The following is a 22,614-nucleotide window of genomic DNA, read 5'->3' on the forward strand; positions in this document are numbered from 1 at the left end:
CTCTTTGTTAGATTATAATGAAAAAAAACCTTCAATAGCAAACTATATCTAAAATGCAAGCTCATCCTACTACAAGACATCAACCTCTGAATGCGGATCTGAATTGTTTTTTTAGACGAGAGCTGCAGCTGCAGACCAAAAGTAATAGAAAAGGGAAAAAGATCAAACTGTGCTAAATACTGAGTCACTCAGTCTCATTAGCAATGACCCTAAACTGCACAGATACATAATATATAACCCATATCAGAGAAATGTCAACAAAATTTTGCTAGCAGTTTATAAAGTTATAGTTTATATAGTTATAAAGTTATGATTTTGTAAAATTAGACAAACATAGAAAGCTATAGTCTCACAAATTTGCTAGGTACCTGATTTCTTTCTTTTGTTTTCTCATTGTAAATATTTATTTTGCATTTCTTTTTTTAACAAGACATGCATCACTATTAGCACTCGAGCGACAGAGGTCCTTTTCTGAGTGGTGAATTAAAATGTGAAGAATCACCCCAATTACCCCAGCGGTGGCCTTTTAGTGACAGGGCTTCTAATTAGTGCAAGAAGTATCTATCTCTGTGGAGAATAATGAGAAGAGCAAAGAAATGCTGTGAATTGGAAAGTGTGGGTCACTGTGGCTCCGAGGCTCTAAGAGGTTTCCTCATGTATAATTACCATGATACGTTGGTTTAAGCGTGTAGAAAAAATTGGCGTAATTGAGTCGTAGCCCTAAAAGTGGAAATTAAGATACAAATCACTGCTGTAAAATATTTATTTCTTTTTTTGACAGTTCAAGCATAGATGATAACCATTATAAACAGCGCTGGATCTGTTAGAGGCGATGTTCTAATCTCGAATGTCGTCAGGAGACAATGCTTAGAGCATTTCTGCTTTTTCAATAACAGAAAAAGGAGAATATAACTTGAGCTCGTGCTCTCAAATATTTTACTTGTAAATTGCCTTATTTCATAGTAATGTTACCACTCGTTTACCAGAAAATGTGCTCAAGCCCGCAGAATACCACAGCAAATGTAGTCGCACTGCCAGTTCCATTTTTGGCACAGGCTTTTAAAGGGTTTGTGCTCTTAAACAGACTTTAGCTAACAAACATAAAGCAAAATGCAGGCTTCTTTCTTTTCACTAAGTTGCTGTGTGAAATGCACAGACACAATAACAGCAGCACTGACTCACACAGAACCAGCCTAATTCATAGGAGTAATTAAAATTCTGTTTTAGTCTGCATTTCTTTTATTGGTTTGGCTGTCCCAGGTTAATGGTCCTTTGCCTAAATACTTCCTCAGAAGTGTGCTACTGCTACCCATCTGTTCTGCACAGAAATGGAAAGTTAGACAGCTGTGCTTTTATATTTTGACAGGGAATGAGATAGATGAGCCTTTTTTAGTGAAAATGACGCTGTTTCATTTCAATGTAGTTCCAACAAAGAATAACTGTCATCAGCTCTTATTTTCTTTATCTTATTTGTCACAGTCTGAGAGGCTATGTTGGTCTGAGAATTGCCCAGTGCCCTCTGGCTCTACTCCCCCCCCCACACACACACACACACAGGTTTTTTTTAATCAGTGTTAAAATTGACTGTAATAAATGGCAAATAGTATGTGTCTGTGAGTACAATGAACACAGCATCACTCCTTAGTCACCACAGGCTTCTGCGTTTTGCCACAGTGAAGTTAGCTGTCATCAACTGTCATCAGCTGTCTCATTTTTTTTATACAAGCTCACCAGAAATTACAGGCGAGTGGCATTTTTTTTAACCAGTGCTGACAGATTGAAGACAAAGACTGTAGGGAAGCATAGATGTGGCGGGTCTAATATTACTCACAGGTCTTTCAAACTTGCTGCAGTTGTGAATAGAGAAGAAGAACCAGCCGGTGTGATAGGCTGAGGTTTCTTCCAGTCAATCAGTATTCCTCAGAAATGTAAAACTCTGTCAGCGACTATCACCGAGACAAGCTGGTGTTGACACCATCAAGTCTTCTGCACTGATATTGAAGAGACAGGATCCTTAAAGAGACACTTTGTTTATTTTGAGTTCACCGTTAATACCATCGGTTTTTGTAAAACACTCTATATATATATATATATAGACTTTGTATCCAAGAAAGTCCAGTGATTAGAAAATCGACACGCTGTCAAACATGCTGCTGCTTTGCCAAAAGAAAATGTTCAGGAAAATATTGAAAATGCATCCTCTGGCCATTTCATTAGTTACACTGGTGTAATTGGTTATTATTAACCCAAATATTTTATGTGGAAATCAGATGGAAGTAGGGCTGTGCGATATGACCAAAATCTCATATCCCGATATTAAGACATCTATCGTCCGTTAACGATGTAAATCACAAAAATGTAACATTTTCTGTAAATTCTGTGAATCTCGGGCAGCTCGACTTGCGTGAAGTGTTTCCAGCTGGGCGTCGCTTACCTGGAGTCGAGTGTTTTAACCGATGCATGAAACTATACATTTTTAGACATAAGTTGTAACAGCCGCCGTTTTCTTTGCGAGTATTTATTACATGGCGTGCTGCAGGGAAAAGCCTGTTCTAACGTTTGAGTCCAAGGTTTATTTTTAGCACCTGGCGGCTCTTTTTTGCTTCTCATCCGTAAACACTCTGCATCTTTCACGTGATTCAGTTTATTTGGAAAAGTCTCAACAGGATCTTGAGCTTTATTGTGAAAGGTTTATGTGGAACAAGCGGACACGCGGAGGTTTTACCGTCGTTGTTGCTAACGACAACGCATAAAAACAAACACTTGTCTGTCTGTAGTGTGGTTATATTAAATGTAAGAGAAAGAGAGAACTTTAAGAAATTATTATAGCCACTACAGTGACCATCAAAATAATGAAAAAATATTGCCGTAAACAGTTTATTTTGCGACACCACGAAACAAACGATAGCGTAAAATGAAACGATAGACGTTTTTATATCGTCATCCGATATATATCGTTATATCAAACAGCCCTAGATGGAAGTAACTCAGAGCATTTAGCCATTTAGACATGGTCAGGAGGAGTTCCTGCAGTTTAAACAGAGAATCAGAAAGGGTAAGAAAGGTGATTGGTGCCAGACAGGTATTTCAGAAACTGCTGATTTACTGGGTTTACATTGGTCCACATAAAGAGAAAATATCCAGTGAGCAGCATTTCTCTGGTTGAAAATGCTATGTTGATGGCAGAAGTCAGGAGAATGGCCAGACTGCTTCAACCTGACAGGAAGGCAACAGTAACTCAGATAACCATTCATTACATCCAAAATATGCAGGAAAACATCTTGAAGCAGACGGGCAACAGCAGAAGAAGACCACGCCGGGTGTCAGCTATGAACAGGAAACTGTGACAACTATTCACATGAACTCACCTGCATTGAACAAGAGAAGATTGCAGAAACACTGTGTGGTCTGATGAGTCTCAATTTCTCCTATGATGGGGTCAGAATGTGGTGTAAACACAAAAGCATGGACCCATCCTGTCTTCTATCAACAGTGCAATGATGGCGGGGATATTTTCTTGGCACATTTTGGCACTGATACTACCAGTTGAGCTTTGTTTAAATGCTACAGCCTATCTGAGTAGTGTTGCTGACCATGTTGATCTCTTTATGACCGCAGTTTACGTGTCTTCTGATGGCTGCTTCTAGCAGGTTAACTCACCATTTCACAAAGCTTACATCATATCAGATTGGTTTCTTGAAAAGAACAAGGAGTTCACTGTACAGATGCCAGACCAAATAAGGATGTTAATATGGACCACAACCTTAGAGGAATGCTTCCAACACCTTGCTGAATCATTGCCACAAATAATTAAGACAGTTCTGAACGCAAAACGGGGTTCAATGTTATGCTAGCAAGGTGTACCTAATGAAATGGCCGGTGAGCATATACTTTATCAAAATGAGCTGTCAGGGAAAGCTACTGAAGATATTGGTCTATATGTAATGAATCTGGTTTGTGGGTGCTGAGTAGGATCTATGGAAGCCATTCGTCATTTTCCTCTTTCTTAGTGCCTCTTTTTCCTCTTGGCTCACCAAGCTGCTTTACACTGGCACCATATTGACAGTTTGCACAGTGTGGGCAGACTGGATATGGGGTGTACAATTGATTAAATGTTCTATTTGGACACAGACTTTTAGAATAAGATGGATGGCCCTGACAGAAAAGATACAAGGGGGTGAACTGAACTCGATGACATGCATGCTCACAGACACTTACACCTCTATATACAGTGTCTGAAAATAAAGCTAGAATTTCATCTTCAGCCTATCTGTGTTTTTTTCTACTCCACAGATAAACCTGCAGAGGAGAATGAGGGTCACGGGCCTAATTACCCAGGGTGCAAAGCGTATCGGCAGCCCAGAGTACGTCAAGTCTTACAAAGTAGCCTACAGTGATGACGGGAAGACCTGGAGAACATACAAAGTCAAGGGCAAAGATGAGGATATGGTGAGACACTTGTACGGGCACACAGACATAGGTGTACGCATCCATCGTCACCCATTGCTTCTTGTTCTGTGGTAGACAGACGAAATACACACTCATACATGCGCACACATCGACTAGAGACTGTGCACTCAGTCAAGGACAGGGTGGAGGACATGATGAGATGGCTTTTTAATTAGCTAGCGCACACCGGGCCCATCCTGCTGCCCCTTACCCCCCTCCACTTTTATGACTTCTAGATTGAATTTTTATACTATTTGGGGATGAACAGCCACCAAATAGGCCACAGAGCATTCTATCATTCCTGACAGCAAGCCACGACTGTCCTCTCTTTGGCCGAGCTCCGAAACAACCAGACCTCCAAACTTATTATCAGATATGTTGTCAGATTTGTATGCTCTACGTCTGGGCTTTGATATTTTTAATTTAGAGCTCTTTTGTTTTGCTCAGTCAAAGCTAGACACGGCTATGACATGTCTATGTTTGTTTGTACATCTTTCGCTCCAATCATATAGTTTCTGTCAGGCTATCTTCAGCGATTTGGATGAAACACTCCAGAAGGTAACGTGATATAATTGGAGCACTAATTTAAAACACACCACTGTTCTTATGAATTACTGGCTCAAATGGTGCGACAAATTGTCTATTTTTCCCTGTAATTCTAGCTCATTGACCTTGAATGACAGCAATTTGTTGAGCGTGGAGTAGACACTAGAGACAGCGGCGGATAGACTGCCACATTATTGAAAACTGATCTGCTTCACCATCCTCCCCCGCCCCCCATCTGCTGTTATTTCATCCCTTGCAACAGATTTTCAGAGGAAATGTCGATAACAACGCTCCATCAGCCAACTCCTTCACCCCTCCCATTGAAGCCCAGTACGTGCGCATTTACCCCCAAGTCTGCAGGAGGCACTGTACTTTACGCATGGAGCTGCTCGGTTGTGAGCTAACAGGTGAGTGAGCTTTCTTTATCCAACTGAATACACTAATCACCATCATTATCATAAATGCATCATACTGGAATTTGGAAATCCACTCCAGTATGCCTCTTGCACAGTTGTTCCTCTTGTTTTTAAGTAGTGTCAGCACTGAATCCATTTTCAGGAGGCCTGGGGTTAGATGTAAAAAAAAAAAAACAGTTTAGAGCCAATCTGTTTTTGTTGTTGCCAGGCTGTTCTGAACCACTGGGTATGAAGTCAGGCCATATCCAGGACTATCAGGTCACAGCCTCCAGCATCTTCAGGACGCTCAACATGGACATGTTCACTTGGGAGCCTGGGAAAGCCCGTTTAGACAAGCAGGGCAAGGTCAACGCTTGGACAGCTGGTCATAGCGACCAGTCGCAGTGGCTACAGGTGAGATATAATCTGAGCCAAGTCTGTTATCTGTTGCAGCTACTGTAGAGATAAATCAATGTATTAGCAGCAAAATGAACAACAGACACCCCTGTTCTTGCAGATAGCTGGCTTTCATTCTGATGAAGGATTAGCTCTTACCTCCCTGGCATAATAATTGATGGTTGTGCATGGTAATGCATGCCAATGGATTCAATTATATTTCATAGGGAAGGACTTCACTGTTCATGCCAGTTGAGAATTAAATTATCTCTTAAAAAACCACCTTTGTTAGCTGCTTCTCAGTATCCTTCTTGGAAACAGTCAGTAATAGGTTGTAAATTCTGTTTATTTCCATGTCAGTCTTTCTGAATCCAACACCCACACTGCCTCAGTTGGAAGAGTTGCGCCCTGTTATCTCTGGCTGCAGTCCAAGGCTTTCTATCTCTATGAAACCAGCCCATCTATTTGTTTTCATTACAGAAGTGAAGGCTAAACATGTCTCCTGAAAGGGACAAGACACGTCTCTAAGTGAACGTTTACCTCCCAGTCTTTCTGTTTAACAATATGTGAGATTGATGGTGGCTGAGGGAGTTTCAGATAGATATCAATAAGGCTCAGTCAGGCTTAGAATTCCCTTACGTATGGCCTCATATATTGGATTTTTTCTTTTTTTTTGTTTTTCATACAAAAAAGAAAAGTCATAAACGCTTTTTGCTTTTAAAGTGCGAAACCAGATCTTACTTCATGCTGTGAAAGTGATAGCATAGAAGAAAATGTGATGTGGATTATCTCATCGGGGAATTGAAGATCAGTGATTTCTTTGATTTCTTGGCCTTTCTCGCGGACTTGCTGGCACATACCCCCTCCCTATCAGTGACACAGTTAACGCTCTGTAGTCATACCGACTGGTCTGGCTGTTATTAGATTGGTTGGGTTCTGATTCAGACATGTTTTTTTATTACGCTGAAAGCTTTTTTTAGATGGTGACGGCACACAGGGCTGTGTGTCGGTGGAGACAGGTACTTAGGCGGGCTCCATCCATGCTAGGGAGTTTGGCTAAGCAAAATTGATTGCTTTGGGTAAAAGAAAACTTGCAGTCTCATATTACATGCTGTGCTGGCAGGAAAGAGGAGATGCCATACAGATGAAGTGAGAAAATCAATGGCTTCCATTGCCAAGAACCATTTCTGTGCACACGAGCAGATACAAAATCCAGCTTTTAAAAGTCGACATTTAAGAGTTCTGTACTGTAAAGTATGTTGATGAGGCTGTTGGTAATGACTGTTTTGAATATTTAGCGATCATCTTATATGCATTTGTTAAGCTCCTGCTATAATCACTGTCTTCTTTCTACTCGTTGCCATGGCAAATAATTGATTCAGAGTGGCGTTACTGAATGACTTAAAACCTCACAGACTAATGGAATTAATCAACCTTAATGATAAAATAAGTATTCCTATTAATCAAGAAAACTGTTCTTTTGCAGATTGGACACAGTGAAAAACCCTCTTTATGCATCAGGGTACATAATTTAATATAATATGGATTGCTTAATGCAGTGGTTCCCAAACTTTTTTTGCTGGGCCCCCCTTGTTTTACAAGAAAAATGTTTGCGCTCCCCCTTCTCGCGCATGCACGCGCGCACGCACAAACACATCCTCCAACCACACACGCCCATATTTTGCTCCATTGCGGTTTATTTCACACCTCAAACATTTAGTAAACAATTAAGCAAATACAAGTAATCTGCAATAAATTACAGGTAGTAATACAATAAACTACTAACTCTTTTACGCTACGTCCACACCTACACGGGTATTTTTGAAAACGGATCTATTTCATCCACATGTAAACGGCGTTTTGAATCACCGAAAACGTTTTGCGTTTACATGTCAACGAGGAATACAGAGTTCATCACGCAACGTCAAAGGTATGTGCCTTTTTTCACGTCACGCTGTGCGCACGTTTTTGTTTACATGAGATGAATTGCAGAATGGCAGATAGAGACAAAATACTGTTAATCTGACTATCTTCAGGTTTTACACGCTTACATACACACGCAGTTACTGTCCCTCCATTTAGAAAGGCAGAGGCGGCACGGTGTGATTATTTTACATGTAGTTGGGTTTTTTTTCTTGTGTAATAATATTCAACATTGCTATCAATACATTTTTCAAAAAAATGCCTCTCTGTGCAAAATGGGTTTAAAAACATAAAAAACTGTGGGATCCTGTTTGTCCGTGATCTGAACAGCCCGGCGCTGCTCCCGACACAGGGAGAACCTGCAGGGGAGACCTACCTCGGCACTTGTGCAGGTGAAACCAAAGGGAAGATATGCTTCACCATATTTTCTAGTCTTTGGCTTAGAATGAAGTTGGTTTGGAAACATATTCAGCAATGCTTCATCTCCTGCTTTGCATTTCTGTGGGCGCCCCGTGCTAGCAGTGTCCAAGCGTTTTGTTCCCCCCCCCACACACACACACACACACACACACACACACACACACACACACACACACACACACACACACACACACACACTTATGGAAGGTCTGGCTTAATGTATACAACAGAAAAGACATGATGATGCACAGATTTTGTCAGAAGGCCTTTTTTTCTTATCAGAATACCCACACATTTCTAATAGATATTGGCATTCCAGGTCAATCAGCTGTGACAATGGGTAGGAGGGAGGTAACAATAAATGCACATTTGTCAAGCCTGATGTCACCTTGCACTCAGTACAGGAACAGTTTACTATGTTCAGACTGATAAATAATCACCACTCAGTACCCAAAGCTGAGATATCTGTAGCATTACCTCAGCCGTGGCTAAGTAAAACAGTTTTTAGACCAACTATGCCCAAATATGCCAAACCTAACACATTTACATTCAAAGACACAGCGAGTCCTAGAGAAAGTTGCTGGAAAATCACAGCACAAATTACTGTGCTGTTAAACTGTTGTTTGCAATAGAAATGCAGCCATTTAGTTTGAGGACAGCTCAAAGTAAATGTTCAGCAGCTGTAAATGTTTGTAAAGTTAGACCTAATCTATCACTCTACATTAGGGTGGGCGAATCTGAAATTGAATAGATATATTTTACACAAAAATAACTGCTGAAACCTGGAGGGCCACTGATCTAGCGCCTTCTTCCTTATCAAAGTAACACAGGCAATTGTCAAGCCTGTAAGACTTTGTTCTGGAGAGAGCATATCAACCAACCAATGTGGAGCCCTAAATAGTAAGACATTTCCCCACCTAGTAAGCACGTCTATTATCATCATTTGATCTAACTGCACAGTTAACATTCTGAAGTTAGCAACAGCCTTAATATAAAAAATATTAAGGCTATTATATTCCTTTTCATTTTGCGACAGAAAGCTTTTAAGTAAAGAAAAAAAAATCACCAAGAGCTGGACCTTTTGGTCACCTTCCAAGTTGAAGCTATTCTGTTCTGACAGGGGATAAAATTACACACAGGGAGACTAAACCAGAAAATTTCAAGATGTTTTCAAGAGAGGAGCTGAAGCTGTCAGACGAGGCTGCCAAATGTTTCGAGCTGGCATAAGCTGATTAGTTAATTATGCACATTAACATGTCCATGTTGCAGAGAGAACGTGATAGAGAGACAGTTGCTACTTTTCAGTTTCATAACTGTTCTGTTAAAGCAACAAGTGTACTGCAAATTTTCTGACAAGCACTGCTCGGGACTGTGGAGAGTTTTTATGGTGGATTATGATAAAGAAGCCCCAGAGAAACAAGTACACAAGGCTGGAATGAAGTGGGATTGTCTCTTCCCTCATATTTAATTTGTTTGCGGTTAACAAATGACTTGGCAAGAGTTTTGAATTCTCCATTTGTATCTCTGTCATAGGCGGCACTGAGGAGGTTTTACATTTTCTTGCTATTTGTATGTTGGTTATTTGTTGACACTCAGCTGCAGTATTGGTATTGACATGCCTTTGCACTTAGAAGTCACAGAACCTTCAGGAATTTAAACAGGAATGTAAAACTCTTCTACAAAGGAATTGCAACTTTTTCTTAGATTATTCCTAATATTGGGTAACTACATTGCAATGGGCTCAAGTAAATAATCATTAAATGTAACCATACAGTACATTAGTGAAACAAGTGTAAGCATGGCCTTGTGTAGACATAGATAGCACAAAATACATCACTTAGTTTGCAACTTGTTAGATTTATTTGTATCCAGCAAAGGTTACAAAACAAGTTATGAACGCAATTCCGGTCTGTGGTTCATTTGTTATCCCCCGTCTCCATGGTTTTCACACCCAATTATCTCCTTAAAATGATGAATACGTGTGGTGTGCGGCTGTGGCACCCTGATAATCACCTCTGCCTCTGATGATGCAGAGTGAGCGAGGTTTGTGTGAAAACTTTGAAAGAAGTACAGTAACTCTCTTTTTAATAATGGCGCTAATGGTTTACTCGGCAAACAGTGGTTGTTGCTAATATATACACTGTTTCTTTAATGCAGTGGTGTTGTAGCAGCTGTAACATCATATCCTTTTTACACTGATGAGTCACCATGTGCTTGACCAACTACTCCAAAAGCATGGGTCACAGCTCACTGGTAGGCTGTGAAAAAACTGCAGGTGGACCACAAGTAGTTATTTACAATAAATGGAAATCCTTTTCATTTTCCTATTGCTGTAAATTTTAAGAATAAAAATGAAAATAAGATGCAGGTGTAACGCAATCTGTACTTACGCCAAACCTTTAATGCGTGGAAATCAGGACTGTTGACCTTGGGCAGTTCACTAGGTGTCGGTGTCATCAATTTCACCCCGATGTTTAACCCAGAATCACAGTTTCTCTAGAAATAGGTTACAAGAAATCAAATGCGTCCCAAATATCTATATCCCCCGTCCGAGGCTAGTTTCGTAAAGGAGATTGGTAGTAGCTGCTCCACCACAGGAACAATAAGGCTTCCAGCACACAATGGACACCACACTTACTTAACATAAACACATTTATTTGACACAATTTTAAATAATAAACCTTTTTTGTAGTGTCTTTCCACTCAGTGTCACAAGGAAAATAAAATAAATAAATAAAATCAAATATGTATCCTTTAAGGTCCTTTGACCAAATGAAAATCAGATACATGAAGTAATGCTATTAATGGAGATTCAACCTCAACAAAGCTAATCATTGCAAGGTTTTTGTTTTAGTGGAAACAAAAACAAGAAGAAAACATTTTTTCTTTAGTCTTGTGAGCAATCATCAAAAATAAGAAAACCAAAGAAAACCATAGGCCTGTGTCTGATATTATTATTTACATCTAAACCTAGAGTCTAGCATTAGCATTTATGGATTCAAACACAGCATCAGTGCTTCAGAGTTTCTGTGGTTTCTGTAAGTAAATCACACCAATCCATCTGTTTACTCTGTATTAGACAGATTTGCCCAGATATTATCACTGTTTAGTTTGTAACACGGGCTTATTGAATGAAGAGCATTGATGTTGCAGGATCGTAAAAAAAAAAAGAAAGAAAAATGAGCAACCATAAACTAACATGCAGAGCAGAGCACACATAATTAGTGTGAACTATGATAGTGCGGGTTTACTTAGGCAGATGCTGATGAGGTAAATATTGAAAGTGCAGCAGGTGAAGTACTGGGTACTCATGGGGGGGAGAAGTGCCTCTCTGTTGAGCACGTGGGACCGAGGAGAAAACACATTGGGCGATTACAAACAAAGATGGGGTAACAAGTTAAAGAACTGCCAAAGAGAGCTGAGATCAAGGTAGCACTAGTTTACAAGCACACATTTCCTCAATGCCAATATTATGTGCAGAAATCAAGTATCAGTTTAAAAAAAAAGCTATTGCACTCTCATCTTCTCTGTTGATCCTAAGAATTTGGATTGATACTACCAGTACAGGAGGTTTGGGAAGTTGGAAATTATCATAAAGCACTACAGGTATATGACAGAATTGGGTTGCAGCCATTTATTTCTTGACATTGGCTAAATGAGTCTGTGTAGTCAATGCTCACTAAAAATGATGAAGGCCAGCCAGGAGATAGTTTTCCCTCTCCAGCTTTTTGGCTTTGACAAAGTTCCAGTCTGCCACCTTGAAAATAGCGAGACAGTAGGACAGCAGATTGCATCATCAAGTTCTGGTTTATATTTTTTATCTATTACCTTCATTCATGAATCAGTATGAAATAAATACCAGGCTATGTGAACAGTTTGACTCAGTACTTTGTATATGGTTGTTGATAGCAGTAATTGGTGGTTTTGACCATTTCCTTGTTTAAATCACAAGAAATGATCCATGTTGAAAGAGCAGTCCTGACCTAGGAAGAAGAAGACATTACCGGCATGAAAAGAAGCAGGTTAGCTGAGCTTTTTGTCTGAAGTCTTCTCGATTTAAATGAGCATTGCTTTAATTCGTGGACCTTAAAAAGTCATATTGTAGCAGGAGTTAGTGATCCGGTTATACTGCTATGTTTTTTAATGGAAAAAAAAATACTTTTCACTCTATTGAGTACCTCTTTGTGATTTGCATACTTAAGAAACACTTCAAAAGTTTAAAGGATCCCTCAATGTCATGGAGACAATGGCAATACTACCTTAGCATACTTAAGGCATTTCGTACAGTATTAATGGCTTTTAAGCAAGTAAGATTTCCAGAGAGAGAAGCGTAAAAGCCACTAAGCACTGTTCATCTGAGGCAAGTGGATATATTTAATTCATGGTCCAATGCTCTTAATATGAAGCACGTCTGGAATCCAAAGTCTATCAGCACCAAAAAGGAATGGCAGTGGTTATACAGTACCGGAGGAGACTCCCAGCAGGATGAATGTGAGAGATTAGTCTTGTCGTGTTAAGGCTAGGCACAGTACAAGCAGCACTTCAGATAGATACAAGCCAACGTTTAAATGGGATGAACAGTCTGTTGCTCAGCTGTTACTCAGATGTTCTTCTTCTCGCCTTATCCTCATCTTGAGATTCATGAAGCACTCTCGGTTTCGTTAATGTTCTCAGTGTTCAGTCATAGTAACCCTGCTTGCTGTGGGTGGTTGATTATTACAGGGGCGGTGGTGTGGCAGACAGCGTCATTGCTTCACAGCAACGAGGCCCCGGGTTTGCTTATTCTATCCAGGTACTGCAGCTTCTCCCACAGTCCATAGACATGCATGTTGGGTTAACCGGTGACTCTCAATTGGCCATAGATGTGAATGTGAGCGTGAGTGGTTGCCTTTCTGTGTACGCCCTGAGACAGAATGGTGACTTGTTCAAATAGATAGATGGATAGATGATTAAAGGCACTCAGGACACTCAGTAAGCAAATATTTAGATTAAAAAAACATTTTGCTAAAAGCAGTATTCATGATTTTTACCAGAAAGTGTAACTTTTTAATGGGTTGCATTTCCTAACAAACAGTGGTAAATAAGATCAAATAAATGTTGTTATGTTGTCATTTAGCTTGTCTTTATCTCACCCACTCTCACAGACAGGTTAACCTCAGTAAAGGTCAATGTTGCAGTTGGTAATGTTGTATTTATAAACTAAGGAATTAAAATGATATCTCAAAAAAGGCGTGTGATATCCCACCAAAAGAAGGCACTGCACTTACCTGGTTTGACAGCATCAGTGCATCTCAAAAGTCTAAATAAACACACAAACACATCTGCGGATATCCGTTGTTTCATTAGAGTGAATTTTGTAATAGGAGCAGAAAAATTACATTAAAGTCAGTAAATTAATTTCAGATATAGTAGTGAATGATTATAATCCTGCAATTTTTTATTTACTCTTTAAAAGCATTCATCAATTTTTAAACCTCTATGAGTGTAATTTATAGTGCAATTCAAAATGCACTTGTAATAAAGTGCATTAATTAATATACTGTTGAAGAAAATCACCCACAGTGTTCGTTCATAAAGCATTTTACACGTTGACACTTCACACTTTTTCTCATGTGGGTCAAAGACAAGAGCGCACAATAAGTAAATGTGATGCAAGATTGAGTCCTGCACAGTGCCTGTGAGCCTGCATTTGATATAATCAAACCGGGTATTATCATTTCACCAATTTTGCCGAGCGCAGCTTCCTAATCAAATTGCTGCTTCAAATACAGCGCTGCTGACTGCAAACTCTATTTCTTTTAATCAATAGAATTAGCTGGGTGTTTGTCTCATCCATCCACAGAGGAGAATGGCTTTAATTTGTCCCATTGAAACTCTCATCTCTTCTTGAGTGTTTATGCAGCAAAGATGAAGTGTGTCCTTTCTAAAAAAAAAAAAAAAGGAAAGAAAAAAAAGAAAAAAAAAACAGAAAAGCTGCAACTGAGAGAGCAAAGGCATTGTGGCATGAAAGGATTTAAGAGGGATTCTTATTGTCTAGCATGGCAATGATCATGTCTTTATTTCAAGAACAAAAGACCAGCACTTTGTTGCAAATACTTGCATGAGACAGTAAGAACTCACTGGGAACTTTAAAGGGTGAGTCGCTGTCTTCTCTGTCCTTCAAGTATGATCCCCTCTGCAGTGGAAGATTTTTTTTGCAACAAATATTAGGCAGCACAAACGTGGTGTCCTCTTAATCCAGCATTTTTTTTATTACTGTCATATTGATCTGGTTGAAACTAGATAAAGGCACTTGTCCCTGCAGATTGGACTATTCAGCATTCTAATCACATTCTTTATTTTTCCCGGCTGTGCAGCTTTTTATCGTTATTTGTCCTACTGCACTAAATACAAAACCGAATCGATAGGAGCGGCGCCTGTAGCTAAGTTTTCTTTCTGAACTAATTGAAGAAAGCGACTGCTACAGGGAAAACATCTCCGATCGGTTTCTGTTTCAGATGCCGCTGAGAAGCACATAACCATGAACTATGAACAGTGATCTGCCAGGTTGCAGCCACGCTTGTCGATGGGGATTTTATCCAACATAATATTAGCCGATCCTTTTTCTGCGTAAATATTTATTTTGCTTAGTTTTATTTGTTAGTCGTGCTTGCCTAAACTTGGGCTGCGGCACTGCCTGCTGGTTCTGACTTTGAAAGCCATGTTAACAGATGACCGCTGCTCCAAATCCCACTGCCAGCGCTGACGTGCCATCTCAGTTGCAGTAAGGCAAATTGAAATTTGCACCGTGTAGCTACAGGCGGTGCGTGAATGATTTTACAAGTGGGGAAGTTTTTTTGTTTGTTTTTTTTTTTGTTGAATATTAAATGGAATCGCTCTGGGCTCTTATCAGACTTCAGTAGAAAAAGCATGTCAGATGGGACACATCTGCTACTGCATATGTAACTGCTGGCTACCCAACTATAATATAATCTGAATAGACATAAAAAGTAACTGTTGATTCAAAAATAAAACATTTTTCTCACATATGTTGCGAATTCTGGGCAGCACGGTGGCACGGTGGTTAGCACTGTTGCCTCACAGCAAGAAGGTCTTGAGTTCACCATCAGGCCGGGGTCTTTCTGTGTGGAGTTTGCATGTTCTCCCCTTGTTTGCGTGGGTTCTCTCCGGGTACTCTGGCTTCCTCCCACTGTCCAAAGACATGCAGCTTGTGGGGATAGGTTAATTGGATAATCCAAATTGCCACTAGGTGTGAATGGTTGTCTGTCCCTATGTGTTAGTCTTGCGACAGACTGGCGACCTGTCCAGGGTGTACCCCGCCTTTCGCCCTATGACAGCTGGGATAGGCTCCAGCGCCCCCCGCGACCCTGAAAAGGATAAGCGGAAGCAAATGGATGGATAGATGTTGCGAATTCTATTATTTTGACACCATTATCCATGAACTCAAAAACAATTTGCACACTAGCCGAAAACATGCCCGATGTAAATTCAGTGGAAGCGTTATCGTCCGAGCCTCACTTCCACCCTGTCCAATACGACTCTTTCTTGGCTCTATTTTATTCAGATTCCCTGCAGCTAGTGTGCTGATTCAATTAGCTTCCAAATAAAGTTATAGAAGGAATGGTAAATCCATCTGCTTCTCTGTTTCATTTGGTTGTGTTCTTTTTAGCGTTTCCTCCCTCCCACCACATCCTTAAATGTCCAGGTCTAAAATCTGTGTAAAATAACTCATTTGTTCTTATTATCAAAGGAAGCCATCTTATCCTTCAGCACCACATCCTCTCTCTCTTTCTTCCTCTGTTTCTCTCATTCCTTCTGACCTAACGCAGGATGCATTTGTCTGTTTTATCCCGGGATGATTGATTCATGAGTCGGCAGCAGAGCATGCCGTGGTTCTGCAGGAATTGTCAGAAGTGAAGGTGCCAGATCTTAAATCGGTGCAGCAGAGTTTCGCTGTGTTTTGCATGTGTATCTTGTGGTTTCATCGTGTTTGGAAGCCATCTCTTGGCACACAGGGGCATCCGCTACTCACATCTGTACACTTAAATCAGACATGATATCCACTCAGGAGAGTATGGACTGGATTTAAGGAGGACTGCTACATGCTAGAGTATCATGATAAATTTAGAATAGTCTGAAGCCAAGCTGTGGCTGTGTAGATATGATACTGCAGTATGCACTTATGTCCATAAATGTGTTTTTTAATTTCATCACTTCCTCTTTTTATTGCTTACGATGTCCTCCTTCTCTTCCATTTTGTGCACTGTGTGTTTATATATGTCCATATGTGTGAGAATTTGATATGAATATTTCATATACCGTGTGAGAAGGAGGAGAAGGAAGCGGGGAAAGTGGTATGATGAGATATAAGTGCAGCACTCGGAGTAAACATTTATTTTTTAAACTGCAACCTCGTTTGCACTACCTCCAGAAAGAGTAATCAGCGATAAAATGGAAAACCTTTCTTTAGGTTATTAAATCATTTTACATTTTTTACGCCTGCTTAATATTTCAACAGTAAGGAGTTCTCTTCCCACCAGAGTGAGTTACAGATTTGAGTTCGGTCAAGATCACACAAGGAGACAGAATGCTTTAGATTTTTCGCTGTGAGTAAGTGTCCATCAGATGTCTAGCCACAGTGAGCATTAAACAGAGTGTGAAATTCCCCAAGTCCCTTACTAGTGCACCATCAAGACCATTTTTTACGCGTGTGGATCCAACTCCCACACTTCACTCATTCTGACATGGGAAGCATCTGGCTACAGATGATGTTCTCCGTGCCGTAATAGCTCTAAATGATCCAGATGACCATGGTTGATTTCTTTCCTTTTGCCATGACCAATTCCCTGCATCGGTGCAACCATTTAGACTTAACTTGACATGCTGAAGTGAGGCTCCATCTGTTTTATGGCTACAGTATGTGCTCCAAGTTTTCTGAAAGAGGCCTTTTCAGATAGCAGTGCTTGTGCTCTAAGCCGGTTGCTTTGATTAAAGTCTGACTTTGCTTTAGAGCAAAGAATGGAAATTAAATAATCATTTAATAATCTGAATATGCACTTTCTCCTTTAAAGCATGGAGCTGTGCTTTGAAGTTGTGGATTGGATGAATGAGGTCTAAAAAAAGCTGACCTTGCAGGTTTTTTTGTTTCAAGCTGTGACTGTAAGGCGGATGGTCATATTTCACTACTAATTTATCAAATAGTTTTTACTCCGTAAAACGATGCGATATTGCCATCACCCTGCCAGGCAGGCGGGCAACATGAACACCCAAGTTTGTGAATGCAATAACTCAAGAACGAGTAAGACTTTTAAGTTGATACCATAGGTGTAGCTACTAAAAATCTCGGAAGAGTTAGAATCTGTCTTAGTCACTGAGTTAGAATCTCAGTGACCTTAACCTCAAGGTTGAGGTCAAAGGTCAGATTTTCTCAAATCTTGTAGATGCAGTTACTCGAGAAGAAAGTCACTTAGCATTTTGAAATTAGTAATGTAAGTGTATCTACCAGGAAGCTGAGGGGTAAAGATGACAAGTAATATGAAGAAATGAGAAGTGTCTCTTCTTTACTTTTGAACTGTTCATTTATCTCCTGTTAGAAATTCTGATGCTGAAATATCAGCAAACAGCTTATTTTCGCCAGTACATCCACCCTACCGATATACTGGTCTTGCGCTCTGATTTATTATGTATCTAATATGGATACATTTATGGATAAAACTTCTCATGCTGCCATTCTGTCAGGTTTGGCTGATAGAGTCCAAGTCCACATTTGGAGGTTCAATTGAGGGTAAAGGTTGAAGTTTGACAGCCAGAACTTGTCATGTCTGGGAGATTTCTAATTCGCCTTTTGTTTTCATCTATTTTTTTTCTTTTTGCTACCAAAAATTGCTTATTGAACTTTGGGAAAATACCAGGGAAAAAACACAAGGACCCCTACTCCCTGAATGTGAAATGCCAGCGATGTTTGGCACCGTAGCAATTAAAATAGACTTAAATTAACACGATCGAGGCTTACCAGACATGCTGAAATGCTAACTTTAGCAACATTAGCATTCACCGGATAAATGGAAATGATACTGCTGGTGTCGCTAGATAAGATGTACAAACAAAATTATTTATTTTTAGCAACAAAGAATTTAAATTCAGTTACATGCAGCATTGCTTCATTCGAGAGCGCTGCCAGGAAGATGAGAGAGAAAGGAGTGAGAAGAGTGCAGGGGAGGATGTTTAATGCATGCAATGTTCATGGCATGTATAACTGTTTGCCTTTCAAATTTGTGTGTTTGCAATTCACTGTGAGTTACTGCTTCCCTCTCATTTTGGCTGTAAGATGTGCTTTGACCAGCCAACCAGCTGACTCGCTGCGACAAAGACACACGGCACATGAAGATTTTTCTTTCAGGCGACTGCATTTGATTCTTATTTTGACATTTAGGACTTTTGAAATCAGTATAGTCCAGTCAAATTAAAAAAGAAAAAATGTTTACGCCCAAGTGTGAACGGTCACAGCCACACTGACCAGCCTGTTATGCTTTCCCTCTGTGAGTTTGACTTTTGTATGCTAAATGCTCCAGGGCAGCTTCAAACTGCCTGCAAACCTTCCTTTCAGTGTGTGAGAACTCAGCAGCCATTTATACCTTCTGACATCCCACCACCCCGGTCACAAAAGGTGTAAGAAAGGAGGATCCACTATCTGTGAGTGTGTGTGTGCACGAGCCATACTGAAATTTGTAGGAGTACGCACATCTCGGTCTGCGTGCTAATGCAGGGAGCTTGTTAGCTTGTAGACTTGATTCTATATAATTCTATATAACATGGCTGCGTAAGACAGATGGTAACCGAAACACAAAAAGTGATCATTTGTACTGCACTGTGGAGTAGAAAACAACATCACAAGGAAAAAGTGAAGTTGATTGAGCGCTGGTGCGTGGGTTTGTGCGCATCCACGAGGAGGAACGAGAAGAGAATGAGTCATAATTCACTCGTGGAGCAGGAGACCTCCTTAGGTAACATAAACAGAGGTGTAACATTAGGTGAGTTATTGTTCCCTTAAATTATATAATACAACAATATAATCTGAGCTGATTAGAGTTAGTGACAACAGTATTTTATCAAACAAATCACCTAACAATGAAGTGTACATTTATGGACAAGCTAACACTTCCCCAGATATATACTGTGTATTTGTCACCCAAGCCAGTCACTAATCCTGCGTGAGCGTGTGTCATGCATTTCTGTTTTATTTACAATAAAACTTTTTCTCATGTTGGTTTTATATGCTGACATTTTTACAATAATAAACAAATATATCTGATATATGATATTCACATTTCAGAAATTTAAAGGTGATTTGTAAAGCCGTAAATATGTTGCAATTTATTTTTTTTATGCTATCATTTTCACTTTCATGGTACTGGGACAATGTGCTGTCATACAGAGAAAAGAAAAAAAACTTCGTCAGCTCAGCGAGACTCAGACCAGTGGTTCATTTTATGAAATAGGCTTAGCCAGCTCACCTCTGTGTGCAGTGGCACATCTTTAAGCTTAGAAAGGTATCATAACACAAACAGGCTCATTTTTGCTCTCAGTAAAGAGGTGCTGTACTCACTGAACCATCTGTCTGGAAATTGTCTGCCTGCAGTCTCATCCCTCATCCCTCATTTTTTTTTTGTTTTTTTTTTTGTAATTTCATGTGTGCTTTTTGGATTAAAGATCTTTTTTGGAGACAGGTGGTTTGAACCAGTATATAAAAGTGTTTGCCATTTGGCATGTTATGCTGTTTTCAGACGGTATTACATGTCACCAGCTGCCTCTCTGATAACTCATACATAACTCAAAGCAAATGGGCCATTTCTCTGTGTAATGGCTCCCTTATTTGACTTCGCATCAGCAAACAGCAGGAACAGTCTACAAACATCCACAGTGGTTCAACTGTCTGCTGTGATTACTCAGTCCAATGTATATCAGTCCACAAAAAGGTACACTGTGACATTAGGTGGCTTTGTTTGGATTGAATTCTTACAAAAATACATCAAACATCCAGTGGTAAAAACTGTACAATTGCAGATGACTGACGAGTGTAATTGTCAGATTTGTAAGGCGTCTTTTATGTTTTTTACAGTATTGTGTATATAATCTTATTCTTTCGACTGCCTCTTTCTCTAGCATCCTCCTCTGTCACACCAACCCTCTGCATGTCCTCCTTCTCTACATGAACCACCTCTGAGGTCTTCCTCTTTTCCTCCTTTTCCACAGTTAAGCAGCATTATTGAAGAATGTGACAAATAGTTTAAAATACCTTTGTTATTAGTTTTTGACATTTTCCATTAAACGGTTCTCAAATTTAACTTAATATCTCAGTGTTTCGTGGTTTTAAACTACTCAGTCAGTTTTTTCCCCTTGTGACTAAGAAATTAGTCACCAGGAACATCCCTACTCCCAACTAAAATCTTAACACCACCAGCTCTGTCTCCTGTATTTTAATAATTCGATTTTAGCATTAAAAATCTCTTTTCGATTTCAGCGCTTGCACATACTGGTGGATTAACCATTACAAAAACATGAAAAAAGGGTTTTGATAATTGCCAATACTCGTAATTCAGGGTAGCTGTGACATAAATCGTACATTGGATGGTGGTCTTTCTTTCTTAAAGGTGAGATTAAAATCAAACAACACACGCCTAAAACAGTGATAACAAATTCAATTTAATGCTAAGTTTCATTAGCAATGAGAGCCATTAACATTACCAATTAACATATGCAGGACTGACTGCCCCAGTGCAATTTTGACTGTTATTATGCCTGTAATACGTGAAACAGATTTTAATTTGTTCTTAATTGCATCACACGTGCATTTTTCTCTGACTGCTGAACTTGACACAATTCAACTTGATTTTTTCTCAGCACTGCCCTGGTCTCCTTACCAGGCCATGTGCTATTTTATCATGCTACCAACTGAGTTGTAGTAATATGACAAGATGTTCACGTTCAGCGTGATCACATGAAGCATACAGTGCATTGTTTAAGTTTTCATGAGTAAGTAAACAAACCTCCTACAGGTATGTGGAAACTTCCTGTAGACAGAAAAGCACTTTTTAATGTTCTTGTTGCATCTTTAAGCTTTAATGATAGCTGCCCTGTTGTGGGGTTCATGGGCCGTAGCACTATCCGCCTCATGACTGTGAGTTGAATTCTGAATTCTGCCCTCTAAATATACAGTATACACAAAGACACAACACCTCCCTTAGGCTGCAAAGATTAAACGAGTCTTCGCTGCATACAGTTAAATCAGCACAGCTGGACGAAGACTGTTAGCAGGTTGCTGTATATGTGCACGTACTGTATTCATAATATAGAAAAGCGGGACGTATTCGGCTCCTTATTAAGCTTTCCTCTCGCTGCATTAATCTTCTTTATCCTGCAGTGGCAAAACCATTTCAATACAAACAGGACATTTAAATACCAACTCATAATGAGTGGGAGAGATAAGTGTTTCTCTGACAGAAGTGTACAAACATTTCCACTTTGCACAAAGCCATCAAAGACAAAGTACAAATAAGTAACTGACCCTGTCAGTTACTCCCTATTGCCTCTGCGGCTCATGGTTCTGGTAATACTTAGATATGAGATGAATCTAATTTTGTAATCTCAGACTCAGAAAGCCAAATCCTAAAATAGATTCTCGCGTTTCACTTCTCTGTAAATTGTATGCCACAAGCATTCAGAGATTGCTACAAAGACTTCACACGCTCCTAGTTTGTCTGGGTTAAAAGCTTGTGGAGGAGAGAACGGGGTTGAGAGCGTGATGGAGGAAAGAACAGAAGGTGGGGGCTGGAGGAGAGGCCGTGCTTTAACAAGCTTATCTCGCTCCCTAATGCAGTTTGGGCCATCAAAGCGTTGAGAGGCAGGGACGCTAGGGGCGGCTGTATTTTTTGACCGCTACCTGTGACAGCAATTACTGGTTCCCCTTTAAGCATGCCTTTGTTTGGTGGCAGACTTGAATGCTCGGGTAGAACAAGATTACCTCAATGTTTTGCAACTGCAGCATAATCAAAGCCTCACAATGCCATGCCCCTCTGAATCAACCGAGCTAGGTCTGCCACCATTTCTTTCTGGACCCTTTATTCAGGAGGTGGCTTGACATTATTTTCATTATAACAGTGTTGGGTGTTTTTTTTTAAAGGTATACATCACAGGCAAATATTCCACAACACTTCCGCAGCTTCTCTTAGAAACAGCAATGAGAACTGTGGTGCATAAAAAAAACGGAGGTGTTAACAAAATTCATTTAGAAGTGGAATTTAATGAATAGAGCTTTCACGACAATTAGATAATGCATCCATAGCACGCTACTGTATTCGCTAGTTGCATACCTGTGCTTCAGGTATTCAGTGAAATAAATGTCCCACTCCCAAACCTTTGTTCTGCTTTCAGTAGCTTATCATCTCACATATGTTGGCCGAGTTAATCCCTTTAGAGATAGTGTGGC

General features: G+C 39.9%; 1 protein-coding gene across 3 annotated transcripts in view; it reads left to right on the forward strand.

Annotated features, from left to right (window-relative positions):
• Positions 1-22,614, forward strand: part of edil3a (EGF like and discoidin domains 3a) — a 130,817-nt gene that overhangs the window by 93,335 nt on the left and 14,868 nt on the right. For all 3 annotated transcript variants that reach the window (XM_026188922.2, XM_026188921.2, XM_080309138.1), the window contains 3 exons: positions 4,294-4,449; positions 5,258-5,402; positions 5,620-5,804. In XM_026188922.2, coding sequence (XP_026044707.1) covers positions 4,294-4,449; positions 5,258-5,402; positions 5,620-5,804 — 486 coding nt within the window. The remainder of the gene's footprint in view (positions 1-4,293; positions 4,450-5,257; positions 5,403-5,619; positions 5,805-22,614) is intronic.

Source organism: Astatotilapia calliptera, chromosome 12 (assembly GCF_964374335.1).
Source record: "Astatotilapia calliptera chromosome 12, fAstCal68.1, whole genome shotgun sequence".
NCBI classification, from domain to species: domain Eukaryota; kingdom Metazoa; phylum Chordata; class Actinopteri; order Cichliformes; family Cichlidae; genus Astatotilapia; species Astatotilapia calliptera.